This window comes from Diaphorina citri, unplaced genomic scaffold, assembly GCF_000475195.1.
Source record: "Diaphorina citri unplaced genomic scaffold, Diaci psyllid genome assembly version 1.1 scaffold294, whole genome shotgun sequence".
In the NCBI taxonomy this organism is placed as follows: domain Eukaryota; kingdom Metazoa; phylum Arthropoda; class Insecta; order Hemiptera; family Psyllidae; genus Diaphorina; species Diaphorina citri.
Window position 1 is genome coordinate 81,483 of NW_007377730.1, and position 12,286 is coordinate 93,768.

At 39.4% G+C, this 12,286-nt stretch overlaps 1 protein-coding gene across 1 annotated transcript in view; it reads left to right on the forward strand.

Annotated features, from left to right (window-relative positions):
* The window catches only part of LOC113466566, a 16,048-nt gene that overhangs the window by 1,236 nt on the left and 2,526 nt on the right, over positions 1-12,286 (forward strand). The window contains exons 2-3 of the mRNA XM_026822099.1: positions 4,806-4,874; positions 4,966-5,127. Of these exons, the coding sequence (XP_026677900.1) occupies positions 4,806-4,874; positions 4,966-5,127 (231 nt within the window). The remainder of the gene's footprint in view (positions 1-4,805; positions 4,875-4,965; positions 5,128-12,286) is intronic.

Sequence of the window (12,286 nt, forward strand, 5' to 3'; positions counted from 1 at the left end):
CCCTTGTCACATTTGTGAACTACATACCAAATTTCAAGTCTCTAGCTTATACCGTTCCATCGTAAATCCAAGGCCTCAATCTGAGGCTTAGGTGTGGGGGCCAGACAGCAGGATGGGTTAAGCTTTTACGAATCCAAGGCAATTAGAGGGAACTGTAACAACTTAGGTCATTCGATGAAATTAATATGGAGGACAAGAGAATGCCAGCCGATCCGAGAACGAATCTTATCTGGATTAAAATAAAGTTCACCACACTCGGGATTCGAACCCACGACCTAGCGCTTACAAGGCAGGCACGCGCTACCTTCCAACTAACCTAGCTATGATGACCTTAGCATTATTCATCTCAGGCATCAGGAGCATGATCTTGACTGCTTGAATAGCGCACGGAGTTGCAAAGGGTCAAGGGTCAATATTGATTTCGTCCTTATTACCATGATGTTAAGGGTTAAATCGGTTGGTCTCACATTCAAGTCATTGACTCATGTACAATCTTGTGCAAAAAAATTCAAGATCGATTGACTTTGGAACTCTTTCAAGCCTTTCAATATCAACAACATTATCATTGAAAATAGAGCCAACTAGAACAAGCTGGGTCCGTCCCTCCGGGAATTTTTTAGCCCGTAATTTATTCGATCGTGATTAAAGAAAATCAGTACCTACGTACCTACCTAATTTGTTTAATATTCAGTTTATAATTATTCTTGATTTGATTTTTCGATTTTACCTTCATGTAATGATTTAAAATCAAGACTAGAGCCCGTTCTCCCTTTATTCCCAATATAAGGTTTAAGTCACCCATCCATTGATTGGCATTGCTCGGCGTAGCTTAACATAGGTGACGCTAAAACCGGTCTTAAATGATCGACTGAAGTGTTATCTAAAACTTTCTCGCTTTGAGTTCATAAACCCTTGACCGCTCGAGGGTTCGGTATGAAGTGGATTTCCAGAAGTTTGCAGATGCCATTTAAAATAGCTTAGCAACAAAAATTGGTGAGTTTATTTTTTATTCTTTTGGTGTGGGTGGGGGGGGGAGGGGAACCTCGAACACTTTTGAAAGTTACTAGACAAAATTTGCACCACCATTTTCGTGTTCCTGGTAAAAAGACCTTTAATTTGATATATAGGTCGACCAGGTTTGGATAAGTCCTTCTATTACTAGGTACGATATTGACCGTAAACGTAAAGACGTGACTCTACTCCGAAACATTAAAGCTGACCAGAATGTTAACACACTGATGAGGATAAGACGGCAAGTTGAAATGATGGACTAGGAGTAACAAACCCGAGATCTTACCTGTCATAATCTGATGGGACCTCATTCCCATGTTCCATACTGTCATCCAAGTCATACAGCTTCAAGATCGATTGACTTTGGAACTCTTTCAAGCCTTTCAATAATTATCAACAACATTATCATTGAAAATAGAGCCAACTAGAAAAACCAAGACGGTATCTTGAAGACAAAAACAACAGCTTTTAGCTGGTACCAAAAATGATTTAGAAACAACTTTCAAACATTCAGAAAAGGTTTTCAGATTGAAATGCAAACTGTCCCCAATTTTTTTTAGCACTATACCTTTTCTTATTAGTAATAATAAAGGAAGGACGGACTAAAAACCAATACGGTATCTTGAAGACAAAAACAACAGCTTTTAGTTGGTACCAAAAATGATTTAGAAACAACTTTCAAACATTCAGAAAAGGTTTTCAGATTGAAATGCAAACTGTCCCCAATTTTTTTTAGCTCAAGTGTACATAAACATGATGAATATTATTTCAAACCTTGTCGACCAATTCCTGCAACATGTGTAGACAACACGTGACTCGGGTAAGAAAAAATCATTCTTTGATTCTTTCAAATCAGTTTGAATAAGTTGAATAGGCAGTCCCTTGGATCCTAATAGCGCAGCGCCAGCATTACCTCGCTGGATAGCAATAGATAACCCTAGAGCTTCAGGTAGAACTGGGATCTTCCGACGCGACAGCAAGAATGCAACCAACCTCTTCTGTCCAACAAACTATTTATTTGAGAGTCCGCATAAAGCTTGTCCCTTGCCTTTGCCTTGCTTGTAACTTGTAAGCGTTAGGTCGCGTGTTTGATTCCTGCCTGAGGTTCGTTCTCGTAACGGCTGGCTTTCTTCCAACCTGTTCTCTCTTCAATTTCGGGACGCTAATACCTCCGTTGTCACAGTTCCTTCGATCAAATATCAAAAAAGTCTACCTACTGTGTTTGATTTTGCGCGAAATCAGAACATTTTTCTTCAAGAATCAAATCTAATAGCAATACCATAGAGTGATGGAAATAAGTTGAGTACCTTCCCACCCTACCTTGGAACACCGGACGACTAATTGACCGAACGAAGTGAAGGTCTAAGTTTTACACCAAAAAATGTTTAGGATACTAAAGAGTGATAACATGTACACCATCATGAATAACACGTGATATCCAACATATGATTAGTCCGAAACACGTGAGTTTGGATCTTAGGAATAGTTACAATGAAAAAGAACAAGATCCGAGTTTAACATAGAGTGAATCTTAAGGCCCGTTCACACGAGTACATTCAGGTTCAATTCTTTGATAAAGAGAACATGACACATCCACCAATAATAGTGGAGACGCCAAATTACATTTATTATAAAAGAGGAAATGACACATCCACTATTAATAGTGGAGACGCCAAATTACATTTATTATAAAAGAGGAAATGACACATCCACTATTAATAGTGGAGACGCCAAATGCACTTCTACACGGTGTTCACTAGGTGGTTTCCGACGGTCTGATACATCATTCATCAGAAAAGGTCAAATCAACTCCAAGAAGTCTCTACAATATTGATTGTTTTCACTTATTAAAACTTCTAAAAATATTTCATACTGAGTAGTTGAGGGCTTTTATACAAAGGGCCTAACCCTGCTGCGGTGTTCACTAGGTGCTTTCCAACGGTCTGACACATCATTCATCAGAAAAGGTCAAATCAACTCCAAGAAGTCTCTACAATAATATTGATTGTTTTCACTTATTAAAACTTCTAAAAATATTTCATACTGAGTAGTTGAGGGCTTTTATACAAAGGGCCTAACCCTGCTTAAGACCCTTTTCGGGAAAAAACGTTGCACCTTTTCTATTAGAGAATGGTTATAAACTTAAAAAAAAATTCAACCCGCCTCCACATATTATACTCACCCAGCCTGAGTGGGGCCGGGAAAAGACAGCAATAATTTCCCGGATGGGTCGACTGTGGGTGATCTGGCTGGACTTTCATATTTAAGACCTTCTTGAATTAAAACCCCTCAATTTCAACCTACGTACACGGGAAAACAGCGCAAGCTTGTCGCAAAAAATTGTCCATATGACGGCGCCGCGACGCAGGGGGAGAGAAATTTCTCGCATAAAAAAGTTCGAACTGGAAAAATGTGCTTCAGTCTTGGTCGGATTTCGAAAGAGCAAAGGTTGGAAAGCTGCGGGCGTCACCGGTAAAAAGTCCGTTGTGCCAATATTTCAGTTCCTTTTCCAAACCGTTTACCGTTTCCAAGAGTTTTACTAAAAGTTATCCGTGAAGTGTGGTACACGGGAAAACAGCGCAAGCTTGTCGCAAAAAATTGGCCATATGACGGCGCCGCGACGCAGGGGGAGAGAAATTTCTCGCTTAAAAAAGTTCGAACTGGAAAAATGTGCTTCAGTCTTGGTCGGATTTCGAAAGAGCGAAGGTTGGAAAGCTGCGGGCGTCACCGTTAAAAAGTCCGTTGTGCCAATATTTCAGTTCCTTTTCCAAACCGTTTACCGTTTCCAAGAGTTTTACTAAAAGTTATCCGTGAAGTGTGTTTCCTTGCCAAGAGTTTCAACTGCAATTAGTACTGAAATTTTGAAAGCGTAGCCCCTCACATGCCAAATTTCAAAGACGGTAAAAATAAATTCGGTGACTCGAAAAGGCATTAAAGTTATAATGGAGGTGACTGCAATTCTAATTCTATTCTAGAATTAGCATAATTCTAGCAGAGACATAAAGTATTTGAATCAGAACAGCACAATCTACAAAACTAGTCCAAAAAAGACAACTTCGGAACCTCCACCTAAACTAACTGTCTCAAAATGAATATTTGTCCATACAGGGTGGGTTTTGAGTCAGCTATGTGTGATACATTCCTAGGGTGTATCATGCCCATGATTAATTCACCGGGTATGGAGTTGATATTACTATGTGTGACACATTCCTAGGGTGTATCATGCCCAAATGCCCATGATTAATTCACCGGGTATGGAGTTGATATTCAAAGGTGACTTGAAAAAGTTCATACTGGATAAATATTCACGCAACTCGTTTTTGTTTCCTTGCCAAGAGTTTCAACTGCCATTAGTACTAAGATTTTGAAAGCGTAGCCCCTCACATGCCAAATTTCAAAGACGGTAAAAAATAAATTCGGTGACTCGAAAAGGCATTAAGGAGCGCGGAAAAAAGACAACTTCGGAACCTCCACCTAAACTAACTGTCACAAAATGAATATTTGTCCCTACACGGTGGGTTTTGAGTCAGCTATGTGTGATACATTCCTAGGGTGTATCATGCCCATGATTAATTCACCGGGTATGGAGTTGATATTCAAAGGTGACTTGAAAAAGTTCATACTGGATAAATATTCACGCAACTCGTTGCAGTCAGAATAGCTCATCCCTAAAGGGAATTTTGCTAGCACATTAGATAATTCCTATTAGAACCTAGAAAAGATGATGAAATTTCCAGGTTGGAAAAACCTTACAAAGTCTCTAACTTTTACATATTTGTCTTTATGTTCCAAAGGTTGTATGAAGGGTACAAGAGTAACCCATGGGGATACACTTCACTGAGTGATTACTATCAGGTGTACAAGCCTCCCATCTCGGCTTTTTAGAACCTAGAAAAGATGATGAAATTTCCAGGTTGGAAAAACCTTACAAAGTCTCTAACTTTTACATTTGTCTTTATGTTCCAGGTTGTATGAAGGGTACAAGAGTAACCCATGGGGATACACTTCACTGAGTGATTACTATCAGGTGTACAAGCCTCCCATCTCGGCTTCACATCACACCTGTGTTGGTCTGGCCTTTGAGCTGCTAGCCCGCTGTGGCTCGCTCGAACAAAGGTATGTATCTTGTCATTTGGAGAGAAAATTGTTTCATGGTTAAGACCTTGGCTTAAATCCTGGGTCCGATCGGGCGTGAAAAAAGAAAAAAAAATCTGCTGCAGAGTTTTTATTAGGTACTCCAAGAGTTGAGCTTTCCACTTAACACTGACGTTCAATAATTCCCAGGATGTTGAATTCTGGAAGTTGGTTAGGTTCTAATGCAGATGATGTTACTAAAATTGGTATTCATGGATGATTGATTGTCTGCATTGACTGATATGCTGCTTTTTTGCAACATTGCTAAAGAAAAGCACAACCATTTTTGTTTGTTGTTTAAAATTGTTTCTTCTTCAATGCCTCTTAAACACTCGGCCACAGATTTGGGCTCAATTCCCATCACGCAAACACTAGTAGGAAGGCATCATAGATGACATAAATATATGCATATGCATATGCTATCGTATTCAAGAGAAATGGGAAATCTGTAGAAGGAATGAACAATGAAACTTTTCATGAATGAAAACTAACGCCAAGGCCGGCAGACTTCATTCAGATTACATTAAACCCCTTCAACCCCCTCCCCCCACACACACACACACACACACATCAACATAAATGTGTAGGTGTGAAGGAGGGTTTTAAAAGCATATGGGACTGAGAATAAAGTAGTATTGATTTTTCCACTGCAGATTTTTCCCCCAACAAGTGTTTCATAAAAATGAATCGTACTGGGATTCGAACGGCGAGTCACCACATTGCACATTGGTTACAACTCGAGAATCCTAGGCAACTATCTAAACCGGACAGAGAATAGGGCAACTATCTAAATAGGACAGTGAACTAAATAGGAAAATTAGGTATTCTGAAGAAAATTCATTGACGTATCTCTTCGTCATATGTTTCATATTTTTCTGACGGCGCGGTGTTCAATCATAAATACTATCGTAAATCCAAGGCCTCAATCTGAGGCTTAGGTGTAAGGGCCAGACAGCAGGATGGGTTAAGCTTTTACGAATCCAAGGCAATTAGAGGGAACTGTAACAACTAAGGTCATTGGAGGACAAGAGAAAGCCAGCCGATCCGAGAACGAATCTTATCTGGATTAAAATAAAGTTCACCACACTCGGGATTCGAACCCACGCTTACAAGGCAGGCACGCGCTACCTTCCCACTAACCTAGCTATGATGACCTTAGCATTATTCATCTCAGGCATCAGGAGCATGATCTTGTCTGCTTGAATAGCGTCAAGTACCTAGGAGAGAAAATGAGAAAACACCAAAGCAAATAAAGCGTTAGGAAACGGTGAAATTTCTGGAAAACTCTACAATTTCATCCATGTCCTGTCATAATGACGACAAAGCGTTCCATTGTACTTCATATGAGAGGCACCCTTTGGGTTCAGAACAGAACTGCACTCAAATCTGCATAGAAACGCAGTAGGTACAAGAGAGTACCTAGATACAAGATGGCAGTACCTTGGTACAAGGACGTACATGAAAATGAATATTTTAGATACCTACTCCAAGATATTTGTTTGAGAGCTGTCAGCTGTTTCAATATTATAATTGCGTAGAAAAATGACATAATAGTCAATCTCAAGCATTAGATAACAACAACATATTATAATTGCCTGCAGCAAGACAGCAACCGATGCACTATTGTTTCCGAACCAAATACAAACACAATATTGTTACAGTGCACTCGAGAGAAATTTGTGCAATTACAGTTGTTTTTATTGCTTTGTTCAGTACGTACAGGGTAGACAAAAACAAATTTTGGAGACCCAAAATGAAGTTATCTACTGGTGGCTTTCTCCGTGCACTCTATAATTTTTCGAAACTTTCGGAGACTTAAAAAGCCACTAACTTACCAAAGCCAGTGTCGCATTTCAAGACTTAATCAAGTGACAAAATGCTGCAGTCTCTGACGCAATAACGTACTCAAGAGCTTCCATAATGTATCTCCTTTGACCTTTTTAGAAGTCCTCTTTCTATGGCTTTCTCGAACTTTTCTTTCCACGAGTTTGTCCTTTTCTTCTTTCTTTTCTTCTTCTCCTCATCCTCCTCCTTCTTCGTCGTCTTCTCCTCCCTCTTCTAAATTTCCTCCCTCTTTTCCTTCTCCTCTTCTTCTTTTTCTTCTCCTCCTTCTCCTTCTACCACTTCTACTTTGGACTTTGAGTGTCTTGTTTCTTTTTGTTCGGACATCGCCTGACATTATCAAAGGCTAGGTTGGTTATCTACTATCTACATAGTTTATCTTGTCCACACAACTTTTAAAAGGTCACAGCTTTCATGTTTTGAGAGTTGGGAGAGGAATTTTGGTCTAGGTAGGTAGGTAGGTAGGTAGGTAGGTAGGAACTTATTGAAATTGGAGTCCCAAGTCACGACTATTGGTAAAAAAATACTAAAAATGCAGACTTTATTGTTTCATTCTCCTCATCCTCCTCCCTCTTCTTCGTCTTCTCCTCCCTCTTCTAAGTTTCCTCCTTCTTTTCCTCCTCCTCCTCTTCTTCTTTTTCTTCTCCTCCTTCTCCTTCTACCACTTCTACTTTGGACTTTGAGTGTCATGTTTCTTTTTGTTCGGACATCGCCTGACATTATCAAAGGCTAGGTTGGTTATCTACATAGTTTATCTTGTCCACACAACTTTTAAAAGGTCACAGCTTTCATGTTTTGAGAGTTGGGAGAGGAATTTTGGTCTAGGTAGGTAGGAACTTATTGAAATTGGAGTCCCAAGTCACGACTATTGGTAAAAAAATACTAAAAATGCAGACTTTATTGTTTCATTTGCTCGGCCCTTTGGAGAAATGAGCAGCAAATAGTTTGTAGCAAAACCTTGAATTAGATAACTAATTTGAAACTAAAGATAACATGGTAAGGACAAGTGCCTCTTGAGAGATGGAAACAGATAGAAAATATGGAGAAACGAGAAAAGCATTGAAATCAAAATCAGCACAAGTATAGGTGACCTTCTTACACTTATCATAAGTGGCTCTTGAAATATTGAAACTGACAACTTGAAGAAATTAAAGATAAGATGGAAAAATCGAAATCAGACCATCTCCGAGACTTCTACTCAAGTACCTAGGAGAGAAAATGAGAAAACACCAAAGCAAATAAAGCGTTAGGAAACGGTGAAGAAAGTAGGTACTCGTGGCTATACATCAATCAAGGTAGGAGGTACGTACTTCATAATTAGTAATTAGGTACCGACCTACTTTCAGTCTAGAATCTAGATACTCAAGTACCTACCTAGGAGAGAAAATGAGAAAACACCAAAGCAAATAAAGCGTTAGGAAACGGTGAAATTTCTGGAAAACTCTACAATTTCATCCATCATTAAGCGTTGAAACTTCCGTTTTTCCTATGAAAAATTCAAGGTTTCCTCCGACATAACGGAAATTTCCTTAGAAAACCCCTCGAATCAATAACGGTTACGTCTTCTCACGCAATATGGCACATAAAATCTACGTACCTAAGAATATTTCTTTACATAATACGTAGCAATATTTATGTACTTACACAGATATCTAAGTACGTACATGGGTTAATACAGGGCACGTTTCTCAGAACAGATTAAGTCAGTGACTGCATCTTTTCTCGAAACATAATGAAATGATATTTACTTACATACATATTATGTACAGATATTTGCTAACATACATAGGATAACAACGTGATTAATACCGATGATGAATCACTATTACAATTAACATGAATTAAGTACATGGGTTAATACAGGGCAAGTTTCTCAGAACAGATTACGTCAGTGACTGCATCTTTTCTCGAAACATAATGAAATTATATTTACTTACAAACATATTATGTACAGATATTTGCTAACATACATAGGATAACAACGTGATTAATACCGATGATGAATCACTATTACAATTAACATGAATATAACAATAGTGCAATAAACGACGCTAGGTCCTGGTCTCTTATCAGTAACTCCTTATCATAATTGATGACATGATGACTCATGCATTGTTCTGACCCTCGTCATCAAAAATCCGATTGTCTGATAGACTTCGGTCTGACTGGCCTTCAAATTCTCTCAACCCCCCTGCTTATTGTCGACCCAAAAAGTTGTCATACCTGCATATTTTATGAATATTTCACATACACATGCTAGAAGAATAGCAAAACCTTGAATTAGATAACTAATTTGAAACTAAAGATAACATGGTAAGGATAAGTGCCTCTTGAGAGATGGAAACAGATAGAAAATATGGAGAAACGAGAAAAGCATTGAAATCAAAATCAGCACAAGTATAGGTGACCTTCTTACACTTATCATAAGTGGCTCTTGAAATATTGAAACTGACAACTTGAAGAAATTAAAGATAAGATGGAAAAATCGAAATCAGACCATCTCCGAGACTTCTACTCAAGTACCTAGGAGAGAAAATGAGAAAACACCAAAGCAAATAAAGCGTTAGGAAACGGTGAAATTTCTGGAAAACTCTACAATTTCATCCATCATTAAGCGTTGAAACTTCCGTTTTTCCTATGAAAAATTCAAGGTTTCCTCCGACATAACGGAAATTTCCTTAGAAAACCCCTCGAATCAATAACGGTTACGTCTTCTCACGCAATATGGCACATAAAATCTACGTACCTAAGAATATTTCTTTACATAATACGTAGCAATATTTATGTACTTACACAGATATCTAAGTACATGGGTTAATACAGGGCACGTTTCTCAGAACAGATTAAGTCAGTGACTGCATCTTTTCTCGAAACATAATGAAATGATATTTACTTACATACATATTATGTACAGATATTTGCTAACATACATAGGATAACAACGTGATTAATACCGATGATGAATCACTATTACAATTAACATGAATATAACAATAGTGCAATAAACGACGCTAGGTCCTGGTCTCTTATCAGAAACTCCTTATCATAATATTGATGACATGATGACTCATGCATTGTTCTGACCCTCGTCATCAAAAATCCGACTGTCTGGTAGACTTCGGTCTGACTGGCCTTCAAATTCTCTCAACCCCCCCTGCTTATTGTCGACCCAAAAAGTTGTCATACCTGCATATTTTATGAATATTTCACATACACATGCTAGAAGACTCGATATGGCATGTTAACTAAACATAACCTGCAGCTACTGTAAAGGTGTACACGAGTGTAAGGCCACTCACTATCAGGTAGACCTGACAGGTACGGCTTTAAAGGTCCGCACATCAGGTCTACCTAAGAACTGATGAGCACACACACTATCAGGTAGACCTGACAGGCGGACCTGATCAGGTGTACCTGATAGTGTGTGGCTGGCCTAAAATAGTACGTCAAAACGAAATGTAAAGAAGAGAAAACACGTCAACAGAGAATGTAGAAGAGACCATACGTCAATAGGGAATGTAAAGGGAGCATCCCATTAGGAACAGACTCGATTTGGCCTTGAGCCCAGAAGTTTTAGATACAGTTACAAACGCAAGTCTCGTGCATTCTCGTGTCTCGTGATATAAAACGTGACTTGTACCACGTGACCTGATGATGGGTCATGAGAGGAATGTACTACGAGCATAGCTACATAATATAAAGAACTAGAAGTCTATAGAGGGTCACCTATCAGAACCAGAATACACCTTCACTTGAAGTAAGGTCGGCACTATACATTCTAGGTATATTAATAGTGGCACATACATGGTTGAGGATTTTAGGTAGGTAGTAGGTACCTGTGCTGTTTGTGTCAATGCTTTTATCACGATGATTGTGTTTAGGAAGGCTCGTTCAATTGCCATGTTATTCTGGTGAGAGTGGTGAGGATTAATTTGGTAATTTCAAAGCAGTTCTCTCTTTGGTATAACCAGAAAAATAAGTTTAAGCAACCTTTCTCCTTTTATTTGTTAAATTTCAATTGTAAGGTTCGTACGTTTTATTGGTCTTCATTTCAAAACTTTGTCCTATTATTAGATACATAATAACTAACCTTTGGCCTTTTCAAAAACAGTTCTCTCTTTGGTCGGTATAACCAGAAAAATACGCTTACACAACCTTTGTCCTATGACATAATAACTAACCTTTGCCGTTATCGTTTCTGTTCACAGAGCGTGAGAAAATTTCCACGAATAATGTCGACGAGTATTCCCCGGCCCCTGCACCGGGATAGGCAATCTTTGTCCTATGACATAATAACTAACCTTTGCCGCCGTTATCGTTTCTGTTCACAGAGCGTGAGAAAATTTCCACGAATAATGTCGACGAGTATTCCCCGGCCCCTGCACCGGGATACTTGGGTGCTGACTGTGGCTACGTCCCGCCCGTTGGTCGCTGGGGATGTGAGTGGCCTAGTTGACTCGTATCCGCCACCTGCCTGAGAGAAAACCATGGCCGGGCCCTAGCCCAGTGGCCTCCTGACAGCCAGTGGCCTAATGAACGGGCTCTGACCGAATGGCCGGACGGACACCCCCTCCCGCTGCCCCAATGGGATGAACCCCGGGGGGCCAGGGAGCCGCTGAGTATCCCCAATGTGGAGGCCTATGAGGACCTCGTCGCTCAGTTGGAGCTGGCCCAACAGCAACTACTCGCCCGACACAACTACAACTCTGTCGGGAACTTTGTCAAGTAAGTAGAAAAAATCAGGGGACCCCAAAACGGATATTTCCACCCATTTCCCGATTTTGAAAATTTGGACCGACTGCAATACTTTCTCATTAGCAGTATAGATTCGCTATACTTTTAGTAATAGAAAGTAAATAAATAGGTAAATTGTGAAACATCTCTTGTTAGCTCTTTCAGTTTTGCGTACATCTACCTAAAATAGGTCAGACATACATTGCTCAAATCTAGGGCTGAACGCAACACAATAATTATAAACTGCTAGTTAAATAAATTCAGCATGGAGAATGTTAGTGACATTCATTTCATTGTCAACAATATTTTTTTGTTTCCCCATTGAAGAACACATAAATCTGATCGGATACGGAAAGTTAGTCTATTCATTATTATGTTAAGGCAGTCTCTTCTTGATCCCTTGTGTGCCGCGTCCATTTTTGTTTAGGACTATTGCACTGCCTCAAATACGTCTGACCATAACTGATAACATCGTGAAGTGTTCGTGTGAGCTTGCTAACTATTAAGCATTCGAAAGCGGTCTGCGCAACCTTTTTTCAAAGCCCAAGTTTTTCATCCGTTTCTA